This window comes from Monomorium pharaonis, chromosome 4 (assembly GCF_013373865.1).
Source record: "Monomorium pharaonis isolate MP-MQ-018 chromosome 4, ASM1337386v2, whole genome shotgun sequence".
NCBI lineage: Eukaryota > Metazoa > Arthropoda > Insecta > Hymenoptera > Formicidae > Monomorium > Monomorium pharaonis.
Window position 1 is genome coordinate 18,376,607 of NC_050470.1, and position 24,774 is coordinate 18,401,380.

Below are 24,774 nucleotides of genomic sequence, written 5' to 3' on the forward strand. Positions count from 1 at the left end.
AGAGAGCAATAAAAAGCGAACTCAGATAATGCGATGAAACGCGTCTAAATCTCTCCCGATATATCTATATATCTACTTCTCTATCTCTCTCTCTCTCTCTCTCTCTCTCTCTCTCTCTCTCTCTCTCTCTCTCTCTCTCTCTCTCTCTCTCTCCCTCTCGACGCGCGCCAACGCCCAAATACCGAACAGCTGAGCGACGAAGGCTACACGTTTCAAGTGCACAAGACCGGCCTAAAAAACGAAACACCGCACAAAGCAGAGACGACGATAACTGCACGAAGCGAACGTACAGCATTTGAAGCGAATAACAAACGATTGCATCTTACAATTAAATCAACGCTGTGTGTCCGGATTTGTCTCCCTCTGAATCGAGACTGCAGACTATCCGTGCCCGGAGGAAGAAACGACAGGTCGTTACATGGCGCCCGAACAGGGACCAGACTAGACCGGGAGACACAGCCGCGAACAAATGCCGACAGCGTGGATACAACAACTGTCCAAAGCGCAACTTATCGCAACGCTACAAGACCTCGACATCGCTACTACCGGCACGATCAATGACCTCCGCCGGCGACTAGACCCTACGTAAGCCAGCACTCCGAGATGGCTCGACCAACACCCACTACAGCATCGAAAGTACCACGACCGCCTGTTATTAATCTACCCGAGGACTTTGACCACAACGACAAGGCACTAACAGATAAAGCTATGAATCAAATCCGTAAATGTGGATGCTATTTGATGGAAAGGACCCTTGGGCTTTTCTCGAAATAGTGCACGAATTATAATCCAGCTATGGCTTCACCGATTAAAGAATGTTGCAAGGGCTATTCGAAATGCTACGCGGCGACGCGCTATTATGGTGGAAGAACGAGACGAGTGGACCTCTTGGGTGGACTTCGTACATGATTTTAAAGGTTTTTTCTTACCAGCCCGCTATCAACTACAACTGGCAAACGAAATCCGCGAACGGATGCAGCAACCTAACGAGGAATATGCAAAGTAAGCCACCGCTCTTACCACTCTGATGCGCCGCGCCGGAGGATACACGAGCGAGGCACAAGTCGAACAGTTATACAACTTATTACCGGAATACCAGCTATACATCCGGCGTCACGATGTCAGCCGACCACGTGACTTGCTTCGCATGGCTACGGAGTACGAGCAGATTCAGAACCGCCGGAAAACCGTGATCAAGGAAAGAAACCAGCTCCGCCAGCCCGATTGTCTCCGCCGTGTACAATAAGGACGAGTGTTGCTGACGATGCAAACAACGTGGACACACCCGCTTTGACTGCCGACAACCGCCCCGTTGTTTTTGCTCCCAACGCGGAAAGGATGTAGTAATGACCCGGGATTGTCACCCGCCTCCGGGAAACCTTGACCGGTCCGGGGAGACAACGGCCACTACTCGGGCCACCAATTAAGATACATTCAACGACCGCATCTGACAATACGCGTGCACGGGCTCGTCTTCCAAGCCCTAGTCGACACCAGTTCCGAGGTATTATTTATTAACGATGTCACTGCCCGTAAAATACGCGGTCTAGGATGCTCGCCGGACATCTCGGATGGTGCAGCTGACAGACGGCACCAGCGTCAACATCACAAGGCGCGTACACTTCTCGATACGCACCAGGCCACAGACTGTCACACATACGTTTCTCATCATGCCTCGTTTAGAGAGCGATATACTCATCGGGATGGACCTATGGAGCCGAACCAGATTAACGCTGAAACCACCACAAGCCACCTACTGACCTCCTTAAACACCGGGGCTATGCACTACGCAGACTCCCCTCACAACCAAAAAAAGGAGAGATCTCCTCAAAACGGAATTACAAAGATTCGAGAGCGTATGAGGACCAATCACCGCGACGCAACATGTCATCCGCCTCCAAACAGACATACCCATAAAACAAAAGTACAGACACCGGAATCCCGCCATGCAGATCATCGACGAGGAAGTAGAAGAGATGCTGAAAGAGGGAATCATAGAACCTTCACACAGCGCCTGGAGTTCGCCGATTGTGATAGTATGAAAAAGAGACGGCAAACTAAGATTCTGCATAGATTTTCGGAAGGTCAACGCCCTAATCGAAAGAGACGCCTCCAGTTACCCCGCCACACTGGATAAACTACGGGGGCGCGTTATCTATCCACGATAGATTTAAAAAGAGGCTACTGGCAGATACCACTAGCACCCACGAGCCGACCAATCATCGTACCAGGGAGAGGATTAATGCAATTCAAAATCATGCCGTTTGGTCTGCACTCCGACCCCGCAACATTTCAAAGGATGCTAGACAACATCTTAAGCCCGGAATTAGAACCAAACGTGCAAACACAAACTTAGATGACATTATCGTGGCAAATAAAGCTTTGGACGAGCATCTGAAGACACCACAAGAGATTTTTAGGCGATTACGGGATGCCGAACTTTGACCCAACCTGAAAAAATACAAATTCTGCACGAACCGCCTGAAATACGACACATTGTGGATCAACAAGGCATCCACACCGATCCCGAAAAAACGAACTATCAAGGAGTGGCCAACACCGAGCACTGCCAAACAGATCCGACAATTTCTAGCATCGTGGTACTGGCGATTTGTATCAAACTTTGCAAGCCTCGCCCCCCTCACTCAACTGACACGGAAAAACGTAAAGTGGGTATGGGGAAAGAAGAAACGTTTCAGCAACTCAAAGAGAAACTAACCTCCACGGCCATACTAACATGCCCCGACTTCACCCTACGTTTTATACTCCAAACGGATACCAGCAAAACAGGATTAGGTGCAGTGCTAACACAATATTTCCTGGAAGGAGAGAAGGTTATCGCATACGCCAGCCGAGCATTAAACGGGGCGGAGAAAAATTACAGCGCAACCGAACTGGAATGCCTAGCGGTACTATGGGGGATCCGCCGGATGAGAGATTATCTGGAGGCGTACTTCGTCATCATCACCGACCACCAATCACTAAAGTGGCTACAGCACATAGAGACTCCGATCGGACGACTGGCCCGCTGGATATTTGAACTGCAGCAGTACAGCTTCGAAATCAAGTATCGCAAAGGACAACTAAATCGAGTAGCCGACGCGTTATTCCGCCGAACACAGGTGTATGAAGCTCGACAAAATAACAACTGGTATCAGCAAACCAAACAGTACACTGCAGATATCTCGAAAGCCAGACTATTATATACGGCACGGTCACCTCTACCGGCACATGCTACACAACCTGGATTTCAAGGAAGTCCCGAGCAACGAGCAATGGAAGGAATGTGTACCGGCCTACAGAAGATCAGAAATTTTGTTATATATACTTTTGTTATATATACAACCTCCGACATCGCGACTGGCGACGACGTGTCGGCGACTGGGTATGGAAACGGAAACATTGATATCTAATAAAGTAACCGCCTTCAATGCAAAACTCGCGTCGAAATACTCGGGGCTAAATACTACGAAGTTCGGAGAATAATATCTCCAGTAATCGTGGATCTACGCAGGCGCGATGGCAAATGGCAGAAACATGCATACATACAGGATTTAAAACCAACCGCACCGAGGGACAATACGGACCAAGAAAACGACAACGAAAATTAAACAATAACAAACTGGGTATCACCTCAGCCACGGAAAGAACCGAAGCGAGACCACATTTTCAAACGAGCAGCCTTCAAAGATGGAAGTGAACGACATCATACAAGCGATAGATGAAATTCTGGCTGGAGGGCCCTCGGCCACCTACGACCCGGCACAACCAGGGCTGGGCGCGGTATGGCCGATGCAGGACCGGCGACAACAACGGAAGAGACCCTGGTACCAGATCAGCGAGTGAGAGTCGTCCGCCAACGGCCGAATCCCAATCGGGAGAGACCGAGTGTGATAGTAAATATAGGCCCTGCCATCGCTACCACCGCGACAATCAACGGCGGACAAGAAGGTCAGGAAACGCAGAACAAAAGAGTGAACTCAATCTACGTCCCCCCGTCCTGCCAGCGGAAGGAGGGACAGGGCGGCCCAAAGAACCGGAAGAAATCACCAACGCCCAATAACCCATCGGACCACTACCCCCCCCCCCCGATTAAAGTCGAAATATCTTCGGGACGCATGATCGACGTGCCGCATTTCGCGGTGCACGTCTCTCGGAAATACAAGACACGACTAACCGACGGAACGTTCATCATCCGTTTCAAGCACAATGGCACAATACGGGCGTGTATAAAGTTAACACCTCAAGTTTCTGCACCGCAGGTTTTCACGAGTTCTGTTTGCACCCGCAATAGTTCTTAACAATAGTTCCGCTAAAATAATATAAAAAACACAAGTTTGAAAATATGAGGTGCTAACTTCCCATGGCACTCCAACCTTCTGCACCACAGGTTTTCTCGCAAGTTCCGTTTACACCCGCAATAGTTCTACAGTTCTTGATAGTTTTAAGCAATAGTTCTGCTGAAATAATATAAAAAATTTAAGTTTGAAAATATGAGGTGCTAACCCCAAGTTAAAAAAAAAAATGTTTTTTACTATAGAACCTTGTAGTTCTCGAACAGTGTTCTACAGATCTAAATAGGTCTCGTGAATAGTTCTGGCTTTTCATTATTTTTAAATAATTTTTAAACTTGCACGCTGGCACCGCACCCCAGCATAAGAGCAGTAAAGTATCACATCACAATGAGTTTAAAGAATTTTTGGCATTTTCTGATAGACCTGCAATAATTTTGATAATTTCAATACGTATTACAATTCGTTCTCTTAAATAAATAACTGATCCCGCGGCCCGCTGTTTGGCAGCGGCTTAAGTAGTGCCGCGGATTTGGCATAATAGTGGGGCAATGGGCCCTTCGCATGACCATATTTGATCATAACCGTGCGCATCTGGCGCGCGGGACATATTCGCGAGCTTAGCAACAATTGCCAAAACACAAATATGCATTTCCGGTGGCATGATCGTTGCTAAGCTGAACTTCGCTAAATTCCATGCGATGCCCGATGCGTTGACCGGTGCGATGGCCGGCCGGCAGCACACGAGGCATGTGTCACTTGACACCTGGCGATAACGAGCCTTCCTTGGTCAGCTATTTCTAATATCTTTTATAATTCAATTTTAATATTTTATATTTTACAATATTATATTATCGGTTGTGAGTACCTCGCTCACAACAAATCTATTGGTAAAATTTTAGCTCTGACAATGTGTAATTTATGCTAGGTCTACAATGTAAACTTAAGCCTTAATTTTAAAGAAATTGACCAATCACAGCCGAATTTAAAGGCAATAACCGACTGTAATTAATCAATTTCTTAAGGATTAAGGCTTAAATTTGCATTTTAAACCCCGCTTTAGTCCGGTCTACAATAGGTGTAGTAAGCCCTAAGGCTTAGGATTACACCTATTGTGGACCTTAGAGCCTAAGCTGTAAGAAATTGACCAATCACAGTCAAATGTGAGAAGAATAATCAAATATGATTGATCAATTTCTTATGGCTTAAGGCTTACTACACCTATTGTAGACCGGGACTTACTCCTGAGAGTTTTGCGGCTGGAATTTTGTTACTGAAGGATTTTGCCATCGAGGAATTTTGTGAATTGATTTCGCCAATATGTGCGAACACGAACAATGGCTAGATTCTTAGGGCCGGTTTCATCAACGCGAGTTAATCAAATCGATTGAATTTCAACCGTGATTGGTCATTTTGCTTAGGGTCGGTTGTTCCAACTTCTTGATAAACTTACCTATGAGATAAATATATGTTTGTCTTTATCTATTCAAGGAAAGAAATGAAGATAGACACATGCTTACATGGTAGGTAAGTTTACTAAAAAGTTGGAACAACTGGCTCTTAAACGACAAATGCGATTGGTCAGTTTTAATAGAAGAATTGATCGATAAGCTAATCGGAGATAGGAAAATCGGCCCATATATATGGACTTTTAGGGACTTTATCGAGCGCTTGCGCCGTCCGCCTTCAATGTATCGTCACAATGGTCGCGTCGCGACACATGCTTGCGTACTGCGTACTTGCATTTGTCTCATCACTCTCGTCCGTCGCCGTCGCCGCATGGTTCGTATCGGTTTGCATATGTCGTCTAGAATTTGGAATTGACGAAGCATCCAGAAGCATCGAAGAATTATAATATTGGAAGTGGAAGTGAACAAAGTTTTCTGCCAATTTGAATAAAGTAAGTATTGTAATGTAATTGTGTGAAGTAAATGAATGATTTATGGATAAAGAAGAATGTTACGAAGAGGCCTGTTTCCCTCTAGATAAACGAAAAAGAAACATCATTTCTTATTGTTTTGAAGCGAGGAATCCGATGTTAGTTAAAATTTGCGAGACAGAATACTACGTTGTATGTATCGATAGTGCTATGATACGTCATGTTTTAATATTAAAAGTATAAAGTATTTTATAAAAATGTTATATTATAACAAATATCAGACGCAACGGTCATGCGTTTGCACGAACGTGTTTGAAACGGCTTCCCCCACTCAACGAACCGGCGCTATGTAGGCGCACGAGAACTTTCTCACATTGTGAAGACCAGTGTTATAAGGTCACACACACATACACAATTAAATTTGCATATATGTTCACTGAACTAACGTATTAAGTTAAATGAAAATGGCACAAATGTTAAAAGAGAGGTCTAGTCATAAACAGGCAAAAGTTAATATATAATCAATATTCTCAATCTTAGCTGCAAAAGTGTCGATTAGTTTTTTGATAATTTTATGCCAAAGAAGTGAGTCCGTACACAAAGTTTTCAAATTTATCTTTTTCAGCTGAGATTGAGAATATTGATTATACACTAATTTTTACCTGCTCGTTACTTGCCCAAATAGCACAAAAATATACAATGTATATACACTATATATATGTTCATGGATATTGAATGTCCATTGGATATCCACATGTACTTAAATTAGCATTCATAGTATATCCATTGTATCAGCAAATGCACTTCATATGAGATCCATTGTTTATCCATAAAACATACAGCTGCACGTCCCATGTATATCATATATATACCCAGTGAACAATATGTTGTCAAAAAGATCTCTGAAAGATATCCTGTTTCTGAAAATGATAACATAAAGAGACTTCTAAAAGATAACATAATGATGTCAGAATGTTATGCAATGCGCCGTTTTTTGAGAACAGAAAGATGTCATGAAACTGATATCTAAAAGATTTCTTAAATCGGATATCTTTAAACTGCAACTAGAGATAAAAAAATAAAATAAAAATTTAATTTTTTTAATAATTATTTTTATCAACAGTACATATTAAATTTAGGACAAATTTTTATTAATTAATTAAACTTAAATTATTTTATTTTATTTTTACTTGCGCTGGTTTTGAACCCGGGACCTTAGGATGACGAACCTTGTACTCTATCTGCTACGCCAATTTGACTCATCGACATGGGTACTTGTTATTGTCTACATATACTTATATGTTATAAACTGACGTAATTATATTATTTTTTATAAAAGCAATTAAATTTTGCAAAACATTAAAAATAAATAGCATTAATTTATTTACTTATTAATTTTATTGTTAAACTTATCTTTTCATAACCTTAATAATTTGATGGAAATTACGATCTATTTAGCACTAATACTTTGAAGCGTTCAAATGGTTAATTAGATGGTTAACTATATAGATTATATATGTGCAGAGTTCAAATGGGGTTTTTTGCAGCGTCAAGTTTCCAAACCCTTCACCGGCAGAAAAATAAATGACTGATTCACGAAAGTATATTCATCCGAAATGTACACAGAAAGTACATTTGTATACATTTCGATAAGTATATATATGCAATGTACATTTGAAGTGCATCAGAAAATATCCTAGACGGATCCATGAAAGTATATTCATTCAATGTACGTGAAAATACATTTATGTTCATTTCGACACATACATACATGTATATACATACAATAGGTGTTTGATATACATCGGAAAATATCCTAGACAGATCCACGAAGGTATATTTATCCGATGTACATTTATGTTTATTTCGACAGGTACATGCATGTATATACATACAATAAACATTTGACATGCATCGAAAAACATCCTAAACTGATCCATGAAGATATGTTTGTCCGATGTACATGAAAGTACATCTATATATATTTCAATACGTACCTGCATGTATATAAATTCAATATACAATATACATGGGGATGTATAAGTAATTAATCCATCGAAGTATATTTATGTTAATTACATATGACGTACATTTATATCCATATATAAATATTCATTTTATATATGTATAATGTCCTGTATACTTTATGGATCAAGAATGGATATCCGTAGAATATCGTGTGCTATTTGGGAATTGATGTCTTTTTTAACATTTTTGTTGTTGCACATAATGAGTTTTTGAGTCATTAATGAAAGTTTTTGAGTCACTAAATGAAAATTATGTAACATTGATTTATTTATTTGATCGAAATTGTCATTAATAAATCATTACTCATGCTCATGAATCAATATCAGTCGAAATTTAATAATTTACATATTAATAATACTGTTTTAATTGTATAAAAAATTGTTAAAAATTTTGTAAATAGACAAAGAAAAAAACAGAAAAAATTGTTAGAAATTTTATATTTTTTTTAAACTGTAATATTTGTCGCGCGGAATTAAAAAATATTAGATATATACATTGATATAGTATTATAACAACAAAATTATTAACTTTTTAGTACAATAGTAGTCAAATTTTTACTTGTTAATGTCTTAATTAAAATAAAAAATTTTTAATCTTTTTTTAAAACAAATTTTTTATAAATCTTATAAATGTTATCATTCTTCCTTTATAACAAAAATGTTTGTATTTTTTTTTCAGTTGAAGATTATTTTAGTTGAAGATTTTTCAATTGATTTCAGAAGATTTTTAGAAGATTATTAAATTTATTTGTAACAAAGTGTTTTCTTTATTGTAAATTAATGAATAATGGAATACACTAAAAAACGAAATCATAAAAAACGTTTAAGAAAGGCCGATGAGCGACTGAAACGATCGTTAACGATAATTAATAATGCTTCTTTTCATTTGAACGCTGATACATTGTCTACGGATAACAATAATTTAAATAACACTTCGATTGAACCAAATAGTCCTTTGTCGATTAATACTAGCAACACTTTATTATGTGATTCATTATCTTTAAATGATCTTAAAAATTTTGATTTTGCGGAAAAAGATGAATATGAAACGGAATCTTCAACATTTGAGAAACATACGAATATTAATTCTCAGTCGTGCACAACAAGTATTTCTTCAAATGATAATAAAACGATCGAAGAGACTTTTAAATCTTCCTTAGCACAGTGGACAATTAGTGAACGCATTAATTTGTCGTCTACAGGAAAATTGCTTGGAGTTCTGCGTATATTGCCTTCATTAAAGAATGTTTTGCCAAGGGATCCTAGAACATTTCTAAAAACATCTCGTGTATTATGTGTAAAAGAAATAAACTCGGGCTTATTCTATTATTTCGGAATTGAAAGTTCATTGAATGCACTTGTAAACATTAGGCTAAAATTTCATACCAATCAAGATATAGATCTGGCTACAAATATTGATGGGCTTCTTATATCAAAAAGTACGAGCAGTATTTTATGATCAATATTATGTTCAATAAAATCTGTGTCAGCTCTGAAAGGAAAAGTATTTTTAGTAGCTCTTTTTTATGGCCGTGAAGAACCAGACTCACAAGAGTTTTTAACCGATTTTATTAATGAATGTATTCAGTTATCATGCAGTGGTATTACCATTGACTCGATTCGTTATAATTTCAAAATTTTAATGTCAATCTGTAACACGCCAGCGAAATCGCTTGTTCTAGCTATTAAAAGTCATTTCGGGTATTATTCGTGCCCAAAATGCACAATAACTGGGGATATGTACAATAATGTAATGTGTTTTATTGAAACTGACTACACTAATTGTAAGAGGACCGATAGTTCATTCCGAAATAAAGAACAACCTGAGCATCATGTTGGTTCAGTTTATTAAACTTACCTAATTTTGATTTGATTAACAATGTTTCCGTAGACTATATATATATGCATGCGCTTTTACTAGATGCATGCAAGAGACTTTTGTGTCATAATCGGTACGGCTAGATTTTTGGAAAATCTCCATATAAATTGTGTGCTCAAAATGTGCAAAAAATATCGCAACAATTGTCGAGATTGAAAAAATATATTTCATGTGAATTTTCTCGTAAAACAAGATTAATAGAAAAGTGTAAAAGATTTAAAGCCACATAATTACGATTCTTTTTATTGTATAGTGGTCCGTTAGTGTTAAAGAAAATATTACCAGCGTCTATGTATATATCATAATTTTTTAACGCTAAGTGTAGCAAGTACTTTAATTCTTATAAGTCCGCGTCATGCTACTTCTAAGAGATTCATTTCTTATGCTGAAGAACTTTTAAAATGTTTTATACGAAATTCAATTAATTTATACAGTCCAGATTTCATCTCCCATAACGTGCACTGTCTGATACATTTAAGTGATTGTGTTCGATTGTTTGGGCCACTGGACAACTCGAGTGCGTTTGAATTTGAAAATTCTCTTCAGATATTGAAACATTTGATTCGAAAACATGATCAACCATTGCAAGTAATTCGACGCATTTATGAAGGACAACATTTATTCGAGCTAAAAAGTTCAGTACAGTGTAATACAGATTCAGTGCAGTTGCTAATGCCACATCATTATGGACCGTTAATTAATGCATGTACACCTCCGCAATATAAAAAAATGAAGACCATAGATTATTGCATAAATATTACAACAAAAGCAGACAGGTTTGTGGAGATGAATGATGGTACTGTTATAAAAGTGCAAAATATTGCTTGTTGTAAAAATTCAACAGTGCTATTGGGTTACACATTTCGGGAAATTGGAGAATTTTTTAAAAAACCATGCCCATGAACACATTTTGATATAAAGATTATAATTAAAGAAGATTCAGAACTTAAAATTTAAAATTTGTAAAACGAGCATGATCAATGAAAAACTAGTTGTGTTACCATATAAAAATTCATATGTTTCTCGTTGTTGCACAATTAATTTATATATAAGTTTGAACTATGAATAAATATATTTGTTATTTTGATACTTTTTTTAGCATAGTATTAATTAAATAAATAGTACACATAAAAACCAAATAGTGTAGAAAATACTAGGCATAATGCCGTGGATGATAATAAAATTTAATAAAGAAAATAAAGTTGACGCTGTACTCACAACGTGGTATAATAAGCAAAATAAGCAATGTTATTGGCCGCTCAAGAAAATAAGCCATAAAATTGCCGAATTTATAAAAAATCAACGTGAACCTGATGAATCGTGGAAATTATTTGACGCAACGCTTTTGGGCGCTTACGGTAGATATTAAAACGATTAAAATAAATTGATAATTTTTTTCTCACCTACTGATTTAAATTATTAATATTTACCCATTTTGATTCTCTGAAAGTTAATACCACGGGAAAATTTCAAGAGGCGTCTAAATTAGCTTAAACTTTTTAAATTTTAATAAATTTTTAATTAATTATAAAGCGCTCTGTTGCTTTTTTAGATATAAGTTTGTGACATGACAGTATTTTTGAGAAATTGTTCAAAATTTGTTAGTTTATTTGTTCTTTTAATTAATTATTAACTTTGTAGCATGAGCTATAACATTTCACTGTAATTAAATTACAAATATTAGTAAATATAATTAAATCAAAAATTTTAATTGACATTTTTATTTTCATATTTAATATAAGTTATTAAAAAAAATATGAGTCATAAATATATGTAAAACTATTATTCAGTATATTTTGTTGAGGGCATTAAATTAAACAGAAACATTAAATTTTTGCTTCTGTGTTTTTATTACACAAAAATAAATTAATATTATGTACAAATATGCTGAGTCAATACGCATAAAATTTTAAGTGAAAAATATTCATTAAAAAAACATTTGAATCTGAGAGATAACTTGATTTTAGTGAATTTCTTTGTATTATAAAATTATTATTTTTCTAGATTTATTTTATATCAGGGGTCTTCAGGACTTAAAAGGACTATTAGTTAGTAACAGACTCACCTAAACAAAAACAATTCCTTAAAAATACTTTTAAGAGTCATAAATTTATATCTAATGTCGAAATAAAAAAAATAAAAATCTAAATAATGTGTAAATATATAGAGAAAATAAAAATCAATATTAAAATTTAAATCAGTAGAAATAAGAAAAACTTTTTAATATTCATTTATGTATTTATTTATTTATCAATATTGTTTTATTTACAAATTTAGATGATTTTGGATACGTTTAACATAAAGCTAAAAAAGCGCAAACAACCGATCTTTTAACCTCTAACGACGAATCTCTAGTTTCAAGAAAAAAAAATGCACAAAAAAATCTGAAAAGTTACGAGTCTCTCCTATATCTAGTAGCAGTGACACTGGAGACTTCTGACAATGATTTGAATAAATATCCAGTTCAATTTGATAATTTTGATGGTATAATTCTATAATCTACTTCTAATATTTATTTATATTCATATTAATATGTATTAATAAGTCTAGTATATTAATTAAATTATTGTTTATATCATTGTTTAAGTTTCCACAAACAAGAAACGCATGGTACGAAAAAATGAACATAATACAAGCTTTATTGAAATTGATAAAGCTATATCAGAACGTGAGGAAAAGCAGTATAATGAAAATACAATTGCTCGAATTACAAGGTAAACCAAAATTCTCTTATATTTTTATGCAATATATTTATTTTGAATTGATTGCGATGCTTGAATATGATTTGTTTAATTACAGAGTGTCAAAAGCAATATCTAAAAGATATAAATCTCCTGCATTTAAAAATTGATGTAATTTCTGAGTCAGTTTTTTCATTGGTAAAAATGCAAAAACAATAGTAAAACCCACCAGCTTGCTAAGTGAGCAACTGCCAATAATAAACTTATTTCCTATGGATTCGGAAGGATTAAATCAAGTAGAGGAGTGGCTACAAAACGAACAAAACAAACAGAACTTGGTATTTAAGAAACTTAGTATTTACGAAAACTTCATGAGTGTCTACAAAACTACAATTTCTTTTCTTACAGGTGGCAGAATTAAGCAAAATGGGCGGACCAACCGTGAAGGAGGTTGTGAAGCGAGTTATGTATCGATTATTTCAAAATTCCCTAGGCATGGAGTACTCCTGGGAAGGAAAAAAAAAAGAAATAAGTTTTTAAATCACTTTTGATTTCTTCAATAATTATGGGTTAGTGTTTATATTTAATATCGGAAATTTAAAAAAAAGACCTAATAAAATATATAAAACCTAATAAAAACAAAAAAGAAGAAACAATAAGCAGGTCTTTTGGCCCACCCCGGATTTTCAAAATACAATTTTTTTTAATTGTACAATTGTATAATTATTTAGGATTATAGAAAAAAAAACCATTACATAAGAAAAAAACTCGAAAGAATAATTATAACTGTAGATATACTTTTTCATGGCTAAATGAACTAATAAAATAGTTTCGTTTATACTGCTTTGCTATCATATTAATGTCATTTTAGACTACAACATGTATCCCTAAAGTGAATACAGCTCATAGTGAAATGTTTGTTTACTCTTGACATATGTGGGTGCTTATAACAAAAGATGATCACTATTAGCTGCCTATAGACTTAAGCCTCTACACCACGTCAAAGTTGTGATCATTCTAGAGGTTTTAATATATTTTTCGTATTTAATTATTTTAATTTTCTTTATTTTACTTTTACAACCTTATTCCCGAATCTTGTGGACATGTTATAGTCTAAAATGACATTAATATGATGACAGAGCAGTATAATGAGCGAAACTATTTTATTAGTTTACTTATTAGCCATGAAAAGAGCTTAAGTATATCTAGAGTTATAATTTTGGTTTTATGAATCAAGTTTTTTTCTTATCTAATGGTTATTTTTGACATTCCTAATAATAATACAATACAAAAAATTGTATTTTGATAATCCGGGATGGGCCAAAAAATGCGTTCATTGACCCTCCTCCTTTTGTAGCAGTATCAAAACACTTCATTTACTTTCAGATGTTGTTCGCGCAAATAAAAATACAGCAGATTGTCGCGAATACGAGGTTATCGTGATAATAAAGTCATGGCTCGTTAGAAGCAAGGAACGTTTTCATAATGACATAACGACTCCAAGGAACGATGCACCGAAACAGGCACAAACTGAACCAAAGAAAACACAGACTGCATCAAAGAAGGCACAGACTAAACAAAAAAAAACGCACTGATTGAACCGAAAGAAACTGAACAGGAAGAAACATCTATTGAACGGACTTTACCGAATGAAGAACGAAGAGATGAGTAACCCTTTGTTTTATATGTCTTCTAACTTTTTTATTTAATTTTTGTTCTTAAAAAATTTTATGTTTTTTTTACGTTTATAACGTTTACAATGTTAACAATTTGTTGTTTTTTTTCAAAAAGCTTTATATTTAATACTTTATATTTATATATAATTTATATATAAAAGTTTATATATAATACTTTATATTTTAAGTTTATTACAAAATTTAAATTTCTTTATATATTTTTATATATTTTATTTTAAAAAAGTAATAAAAGTACAATATTATGTAGAAGGTATGTATATTGTTTAAAATTTTCAATTGAAGCAAATTAAAATGGATTAAAACGGATATAAAATTTATTTACTTTCATATTATCATTCACTTGTATTCTTGTATATTATTATATCTTAATATTTGCTTATAATTAAGGTCCGGATTTTCGTACACGCAACCCGTGCGCGAGCGAAGAATTGCTGCGTTACTCACGAGAGAGTCGACCGCGGCGAGAGTACGCCGGTTTTTTTTTTTTTCAGCTAGCGTATAGCGCAGCGGTTCTCTGCTCGCGCACGGGCTCCGTGCACGAAAATTCGGACAATACATTATAATTAAAAGAATGAAAAATTATAAGTTATACTGGGGTTCAATTCTGTACCGCCTACCAACAACTATCGGTGTCGTTGCGCAGGCTTTTTGCCATATAAAATATCTGCACAACAACACCGATACTTGTCGGTAGGCGGTACAGAATTGAGGCTTTGGAATGTGCTAGGCAAATATAACAATTCCAAGATAATATACATTGCATATACATTGTATATACATCTATAAATATGGAATGTCCATTGGATATCCACGAGAATTTAAACCAAACAAAATTGCTTTTTTTAAAAAAAGGTAAAAAAAGGCACCAAGTGTGGGTATGTGCGCCCTTAAGAAAAAAAAATTATATTAGGTAAATTGTCTTACTGTCCTATTGTTTTATTGTCTTTTCTACACAAATAACGATATAAAGTATTTAATAATAAACGAGCTTGATGATCAAATAATTAAATGATTAAAATCAACCAACGGGATTATAGTAAAGCAAAAACTTGTCGTGTCCGGCTCGTTGAAACGCAGTGACCTATCAATGTTATACAATATGGAAATTATTTATAAAAATAAAATAATGAAAAAATAATCTATTAAAAACTTTACGAAAATAAAAAAGATATGTCAAGTACACAAACGTATTCAAAAATAATACGAATACAATTAGCCAAGTATATTTGAAAAAAGATTTAGAAAAATTCTATAAAATTTATTAAAAAATTATTTAAAAAATGGAAATAAATAATAACAAATAATGAAGCAAAAACTGATAGATAGTAAAAATACTTAAGCCACATTAATCTCATTCTTGTGTATACATTTATTGATATCAATAACATAGAGTTTTGGAAATATAGAAAAATGCGAGCCGGGCACGCCAAGTTTTTGCTTTACTATAATCCCGTTGGTTGATTTTAATCATTTAATTATTTGATTATCAAGTCCGTTTATTATTAAATATTTTAATAAAAAGTTATAATAAATAAATTTTGTACAAATATTTTTATAATTAGCGCATTTACTTTATATCATTATTTGTATAGAAAAGACAATAAAACAATAAGACAGTAAAACAATTTACCTAATATAATTTTTTTTTAAGGATGCACATACCCACACTTGGTGCCTTTCTTTACTTTTTTTTTTAAGAAAGGTAATTTTGTTTTCTGTGAACGTGAAATAGATCTCTGCTGGAGTCAATTCAAAAATACATTAAATATACATTGGATATTAACTTAAATTCTCATGGATATCCAGTGGACATTCAATATCTATAGATGTATATACATTGTGTTGTGAGGGAGACACTCACAACCGATAAAATAATATAAACTATTAAAATGTAGAATATAGAATATAGAATATTAAAATTAAATTAAGAAAATATATAGCTCGCCGAGGAAGGCTCGTTATCGCGAGGTGTCAAGTGACACATGCCTCGTGCGCTGCCGGCCGGCCATCGCACCGGTCAATGCACCGGGCATCGCATGGTGGAATTTAGCGATGTTCAGCTTAGCAAATGCATATTTGCGTTTTGGCAATTGTTGCTAAGCTTGCGAATATTTCCCGCGCGCCGAATGCGCGCGGTTATGACCATATATGGTCATGCGGAGAGCCCATTGCCCCATTATTATGTTAAATCCGCGGCACTACTAAGCCACTGCCGAACAGCGAGTCGCGGGATCAGTCATAGTCAATCAAGCCGATACGTACGGCCCGTACAATTAAAATACGGAAGAGTTTGGGACTTAATCGCAGCGAACCTCGAGCGAGCAAAGATACGACGCGTTATCTTCGAGTCATGTGCCGTATTTAATCAACTCTGTGTAACACGACGCGGCACCTTCGTCGACCGCAAGTACAAGAACTACTGTGTATCATAAGAAGAATAAATTTTTTATTAAATTATCATAAAACAAGTGAGTCAGTGACTTGAGGACCCTGCCAACGAAAGCCACCTTCCGCGAGTCCGTACTCCTTAGGCAGCAACGAGCTCAAAAAGATCTTTTGTCGCACCGCAGGGTACGGCAAAAATCATTTGTTGCACCGCAAGGTACAACAATTGTACATGCAATATACATTTATGTGCTATCTAGGTCCGCGACTTTTGTGTGATTGTGACGTTGAAGCTCCTCAAGCTGATGTCGCGCGACTTTACTATCATTCACCGCTTTCACCACACTAGCCGCTCCACCGATCACGGATCCGAGTGCGCCCAATATCGGTAAAATCGGTAACATACCGCCTCGTTCCGCTGTTGGAAGTACTTGTTTCTTTTTCGTTGTCTTTTTCTTTATCGACGTTTTCTTTATGCCCATGCCAACCTTTGTTTTAGCTTTCATAGCTGCCCAAACTGCAGCAGCAGCTTTCTCTTTCAGAACCGAATTTTTTGCGATTACACGCCCTAGCGCTTTAGTGGCGAGTACGTTATCCGCCGCGTGTCGTTTAGCGAGATTGTTGTTTTGAGAATAAACAATGTCGTGTTCGCGGCACGCTGCGTTCAGTGGATTTATACCTTGATCGCCTCTAGCTAATCGCTTTTCCAAGTGTGTTCCCGGACTGCAAAACTGATTTCCAGGGATATGTAGCTCGGAAGGAAGCGCGTTTATCATGCGATTTAACAAACACCACAGCTCGATGGCATTCGCTACAATTCTTTATCAACGGTGTGAAACCGTCGAACAACGCTTAAATCAAGAATATCGGAGGAATGTGATGTGCTAATGCACATCATGAATATCTTTGTTATTGAACGATTCGCGGTTTTGCACGCATATAAATAGGCGTTCGATCCTATCATTTTACTTACAAGGGAACTGACGGAAGTGTCCCTCACCGATTTTTATGCGCTTTGCATATGTTGTAGAACATAAAAAAATATTAGACCCATATATTTTTTTAGCGGCATATCTCGACGTTTAGGGATTGAAACCACCCCTCGAAAATAACGCATTTTTTCGTTTTCGGCAAATATCTTTGAAAATATAAGGTTTATGAAAAAATGTTCTATATAATTTACAACGGTGTATTCATATTTTTCAAAAATTTCAAATTTTTTATTTATCCTTACCCCCACTCCCCTTTTTGCAACATTTTGAAAATTTTGTAAGGACAAAAATTAAAGAGCATTAAAAGCCGAATCTATTCATATATGTATAATAACTTATGTGTTCCACTATTCCCAATTTTTGGGAAAACGAGATGATAATCTCGTGCTATAGCCCAAATAGCACACGATATTCTATGAATATCCATTCTTGATCCATAAAGTGAAAAGTAAATACAGGATATTATACATATATAAAATGAATATTTATGGATGGATATGAATGTATATACGTCATATGTACATAATATAAATATACTTTGATGGATTAATTACTTATACATCTCCATGTATATTGTATGTATATTGTATTTATATACATGCAAGTACGTATTGAAACATACATAAATGTACTTTCATGTACATCGGACAAACATATTTTCATGGATTAGTTTAGGATGTTTTCCGATGCATGTCGAATGTTTATTGTATGTATACACGTGCATGTACGTGTCAAAATAAACATAAATGTACATTGGATGAATATACTTTCGTGGATCAGTCATGTATATTTTTCTGCCGGTGAAGGGTTTAAAAACTTGGCGGTGCAAAAAACCCCATTTGAAGTCTGAACATATATGATCTATATAGTTAACCATCTAATTAACTATTTGAACGCTTCAAAGTATTAATGCTAAATAGATCGCAATATCCATCAAATTATTAAGGTTATGGAAAAAGATCAATTTAACAATGAAATTAATAAGTAAATAAATTAATGCTATTTATTTTTAATGTTTTGCAAAATTTAATTGCTTTTATAAAAAATAATATAATTGCGACAGTTTATAACATATAGGTATATGTAGACAATAACAAGTACCCATATCGATGAGTCAAATTGGCGTAGCAGATAGAGTACAAGGTTCGTCATCCTAAGATCCCGGGTTCAAAACTTACCAGCGGCAAGTAAGAATAAAATAAAATAATGTATATATATTGTATATTTTTGTGCTATTTGGGATATGTTACTTTAATGACACTTTATATACTGTCTCATACTTCATAAAGTGCAACATAATTATATTTATATATATATATTTTTCAACATTTTTATTGCAAATGACGCTAAACAATCATTTTAACAATAAATAGTAATATAAAGTTACAACAAATACAACAAAAAAATAATCACTTTTTTTCAAACTAAAAGCCTAATAATATTAGGCGTTAGAGTGAAGTTATCTTCTTCGTAGTTTATTTCACTGACAAGGACAAAAATGTTTTAGTATTAAAATTAAAAAAGTCAGCCAAAAAAGGTTTGATCTTTTAGAGGTTAAAAATGTCTTTTATACATATATCTTGAAGACCAATTCTAGAATTGCTTTAAGATATCTATAAACGTCATTATATATTTATTACTCAACTTAAAAAAAAGACATTTTAAATCATAATTTAGTAGTTCATGTAGCGGTGAAACATCCGTCACAATACAATGTGTACACCCGTGCAGCATCCGCAGTCGTGATGTAGTTTGCGGAATCGCCGCTATAGACGATGCGATGCTGCCTTTCTCGTGATGTAATTTACATTCTGAGAGCTATATAAGAAGATCACTTACGGTGATGGATTAACTTATTATGACAGCAATCGTAGTAAGCTCTCAACCCTCTTAGAACCTACGTAATAAATTTTTTGTATTCTGGTGGAGAATTCCACGGGTCTTCTCGGAGAAAGCTCTCTGAGCCTCCGCATAAATGTATAAACCTTTATAAATGTCTAAAAAGAATTTTAAAAAAGATCTTCAAGACGTACAAAAGACATCTTTATGATGTCTCATATAGATTTTTTGGATTTCTAAAAGACATCTTTTAGATATCTTTAAGATATCTTTTAGATTTCTACAAGATATCTTTTAGATTTCTTCAAGATGTCTTTTAGACATCGCCAGATATCTAAAAGATATCTCAAACTGTTGCATAAGACATCTTTTAGATTGCGAAAAGATATCTTTTCGTAAAAAATGCAAGATATCGCAAGAAATTGCAAGATGTCTTTTAGAAATCTAAAAGACATCTTTTTGTCTATATGGGTTGTGTTTGCTACCTAGGAATACGGTATATCACAATGCAATATTGTAGTAATATTACTAAAATATTACAATATGATATATCGTAATGCAATATTCTGACAATATTTTGTAATGTCACATTGTGATATATCGCAATGCAATATGTCATCAATATATTTCTGTAATCTTACATTTCCGTTATAATATTACTGCAAAATTATAATACTACTGTGATATTATGGCAATATGCTGTGTGGGTACTATTAATTAAATTGCTTATTTTTTAATGTCTTGAATTGTCCCATTCTTTTTGCAAAGCATTGTGGAGTGCTGCTGATGTTTGAGCATTGTATTTTTTAATTCGTTTTACGATATCCCATAAATGCTGTATAGGATTCATATCCAGGTTCATAGCCTGCCACAGCATTCAAAGTATGTTTACGTTACCAAGAAAATCAGTCACTATTCGTGCGACGTGTGATCTCGCGGTATTACAATAAAAAATTATTTCCAATAAATTTCTTGTAAGACAAAATGTATATGTGTGCATCCTGCTCTTGACATTACCCAGGATCAACGACGTAGACGTAGCAAAAATCTAATCCCTGTGTGTGTGTGTGTTTGTGTGTGAATGTGTGGGTGTGAGTGTGGGTATGAGTGTGGGTGTGTGTATGGGTGTGTATGTGTGAGTGTGCACGTGCGTGCGCATGCACATATATATGTGTTTAATAATGTGTATTGCTTATTTTTTAATGTCTTGAATTGTCCCATTCTTTTTGCAAAGCATTGTGGAGTGCTGCTGATGTTTGAGCATTGTATTTTTTAATTCGTTTTACGATATCCCATAAATGCTGTATAGGATTCATATCCAGGTTCATAGCCTGCCACAGCATTCAAAGTATGTTTACGTTACCAAGAAAATCAGTCACTATTCGTGCGACGTGTGATCTCGCGGTATTACAATAAAAAATTATTTCCAATAAATTTCTTGTAAGACAAAATGTATAGAATAATAATGTTTTCAATATAAACATAGGAATCCGTATTATCCTCAAAAAGGAGGTTTGTATGTGACCGTCGATCGATATTCGTGCCCAAACCACATTCAAATTGTGAGATATTTTAAAATGAAGGATTAGAAAACATAATGCTCAAATATTAGCAGCATTCCGCAACGGCTTGCAAGAAGAATAGAACAATTAAAAACAAGAAAAAATAAGAAATATAATTAAGAGTATGCCTCAACGATTACAAAAATTGTTAGATGCAAGAGGAGACAATACACATTATTAAACACATATATATGTGCATGCGCACGCACGTGCACACTCACACATACACACCCATACACACACCCACACTCATACCCACACTCACACCCACACATTCACACACAAACACACACACACACAGGGATTAGATTTTTGCTACGTCTACGTCGTTGATCCTGGGTAATGTCAAGAGCAGGATGCACACATATACACCCTTATACGATATTTAAATCCGATCGTTTACTTTCAAGAGAAACAAATTTTTTAACTTTGAGGTTTCTATTTTCTTTTAAAAGACTTCTTGAGCTACGCAATGATTAAAATAAATTTTTTCTCCCATTTTTTAAGCACTATCTTCAACATCCGCCATTTTGTAAAACATTTGTTGTAACTCAATTATGAATTATATGATTTTATAGAAGAAAGTTTAAGTTGCGCTTTGGTTCATCTCAATATGATAATATAATTTTTGGCGGAATTGTCGATATTAAAAAATATTTAAAAATTTGAAAAAAATAGGTGGCCCGTTTTTTTGCGGGTGAATATATCTTATTTGTGTAAATAGAGTAAATATGATAAAGAAACAAATGTATGTATGCATGTACGCCTGCACGCACGTACGCATGCACACACACCCACGCACGCACGCACGCACACACATACACACACAAACATTTTTTTTATGATTATATTTCTAAAATTTCAAAGTTACTATTTCAATACATAAATAAATATTGTAGTAATCTGAACCATTTACCAAAGAACAATCAGCATATAGTAATGCTTCTTTTGTTGCATTTTCTACGATTTTTTCGCTGCAGCCTTCATATTTTGGTGTCCCTACAAATAAAAACATAAATTTATTTTCTGAATCTTCTAAAATGTTTCCTTCTTTTTTTGTTTGTTTCAAAAGATATAATAAAAATAAAAAGGAGTGACATTATTAAATTACTACGAATCAATTTTTGTAATTTAATTGAACATCTCACAAAATTTAACTTAATTAGTCTGTTTAAAAATTATTCCTAAAAATGTAAATCAAAACGTAAGTCGAATATAAGAGGAAAGTGAAATGAAATGCAAAAGAAACGTTATAAAAGTTAAATGCTTCTGTTTATATTTTGATGTTTTAATTTACGCTTCATAAAAGTTTTATTTATACTTCTATTACTTTTTTTACATTTTCCTTACGCTCGGATTTTTATTTTTAACAGGCAATTGTGATTATGTTTCAATATACTGCTAGTGCTAAAAATCTATAGTTCATGTTACATATGCTACACATTTCCAATAACGGCAATAAATTTCAGAATGCATCCAATATTATGCGATAAACGAATACGGAATAAATGCGAATTTGCTCTACCAGGAAGCGCTTTCACGTGCACCATTCCTATAACTGAGCAGGATTGTGGAAATAAGTTTCGAAAACATCTCATTTTAAGCAATGAGCAATTAATATTTTATATAATTTAGCATCGATGCAATATCGTCATGAATGAATGTCAACGATATGATTGTACAGTATGTTACGATTCTGACGATTTTAAGTCAGCTGTTAACATGCTGGCTACTTGCTTGCTTGTTTGTATATTTGTTTGACCATAGTGTTTACTTATGACTCGATCAACACTTCACTAGAGTTAAGGTTTACAAAATTATGTACGAGAAATGCAGTCTTTCTGGAAACACAAAATTATTACGTTAACTCTCTCGCGGTAAAGATTCTGGTAACTGACCTGTTTATCTCGCTGTGCTGGATTCTTGGCTAGACTTTTCTCTTATCATGTTCCTTTCTGCACGCACACGTGTACTCAACATATGTATCTTAATCTCGGAGTTTCTATTTTTACATGAGTGCGATAATCATACATGTATACGGGGTGTCAAAAAATTTTTCACATAGGGTATGCTAGAGACTGAGATGACTAAATTGAGTAGAAAAGTCCTACTATTTTATAATTTTCGCAAAAATTAATAAGTTGTTCATTAAAAAATAATAACCTGACTTACCGCCAAATAATTCGCTCAGTCTATCGCCAAGTACCGGCAACCGTACGGCAGCGCATGGCAAAATAAGACCGCCTAGTGCATCCGTGGAAGACATGCAAGAATTTGTTTACAAACGACAATGACTACGCCGAATTTGTAAGCAACAACTTCTTGTGTATCTAGCGATAGCGGAAGCGCATCTTGCTAGGCGGTCTTATCTCGCTGCCGTGCAGTTGCCGGTATTTGGTGGTAAGCCGGGCAAATCAATTATTATTTTTTTAAAGATGAAAATAATTACGTTCGGTAATGCAAAGCAAATATTGATATAAGAAGGATCAATAAACGAGCAAATTTGAAATAATTAGAGTGCTTGTGTTTTATTGAAAAGACGTGAATGAAAACGAGCAAACTTTTCTAATAAAAATTATACGAAATAGAACAATTATACTCTCAAAATAAAATAATATTACAAAATAGAACAATTACTCTTAAATTAGTATAATATTACGTCTCAACTAGTACATAGTCCTATTCAAATAAATAACTGGTTAAAAATAATTTTAGGATATAATTGAATAGATGTTACATACTTATATAATAACAATGGATAAAAACATAAGTTACAGTGTGCTAAAAGAGTGTTTTGCCACATTAACAGCCACATCACGATTATCTCTTCGTAGGCAAGAAATTAAGTTACATCTGTGTTGAATTTTGATTACGTGTACAGACGAGCGCGCGAAACAAGGTATTTTATCGTTCGATAGCGAAAAAATCCTCGTAGTTCAGTAAATATGAAGTCAAGTCTCAGATTGGAACAATTTAAGAACTCAAGTCCAATGTTATAAAATAAAAATATCGGAACGCAAACAAAAGACAAATGTGAAATATGTGAGAGATCGTACGAATCCGTGGCAAAGTTTGATAACTTAATAAATATTAATTAATTCATATTAAAATGCATATTAAGAGCACATATTAAAAATAAATATTAAAAGACGTACGAAAAATGACGTATCTTTTTGTTCCCAAACCACAAGAAAACGTCGTTTAATAAAATTGTCAACAATGCATAAAGTTATGGTGTGATATTTGATAATGGAGGTATCTAAAGACAACAAAGACAGGAGAAAATAAGTAATTTTTGAGATATATAGAATTAATTTTGCTAATTCAAGTGATTCGGTTAAAGACACTTACTTGTATTAATTGAAACGCTTAGTTCGCAAAAGTAAAACTACCAAGATGAAATATTGGGACGTGTGTACAGCTTGACATTTAGAGACGGAATGATGAAAGCTATTTTTGGTAACCGTTTTTGGACATAATGTCAAATAAACAGTAATAGGATTTATCGAAACATTCAATAACTTTTTCTAAATTTATTTCG

The 24,774-nt window shown here is 34.5% G+C and overlaps 1 protein-coding gene and 1 long non-coding RNA gene across 6 annotated transcripts in view; one reads left to right on the forward strand and one right to left on the reverse strand.

The window, feature by feature from the left end:
- Nucleotides 1–23,813, reverse strand: part of LOC105834430 (uncharacterized protein F13E9.13, mitochondrial) — a 91,015-nt gene extending 67,202 nt beyond the window's left edge. For 2 of the 5 annotated variants that reach the window (XM_012676904.3, XM_036285556.1), the window contains exons 1-2: nucleotides 22,759–23,805; nucleotides 22,150–22,232 (exon numbers count right to left, since the gene is read on the reverse strand). In XM_012676904.3, the coding sequence (XP_012532358.1) occupies nucleotides 22,150–22,232; nucleotides 22,759–22,831 (156 nt within the window). In that variant the 5' untranslated portion in view covers nucleotides 22,832–23,805. Of the gene's footprint in view, nucleotides 1–22,149; nucleotides 22,233–22,758 lie in introns of all 5 variants that reach the window. The other 3 variants (XR_004962858.1, XM_012676906.3, XM_036285555.1) reach the window with 3 other exon arrangements.
- Nucleotides 6,045–14,524, forward strand: LOC118645111. Its single transcript, XR_004962863.1, has 3 exons — nucleotides 6,045–6,192; nucleotides 11,177–13,327; nucleotides 14,145–14,524. It is a non-coding gene; the product is annotated as an uncharacterized LOC118645111 (long non-coding RNA).
- Nucleotides 23,814–24,774: the final 961 nt, after the last annotated feature.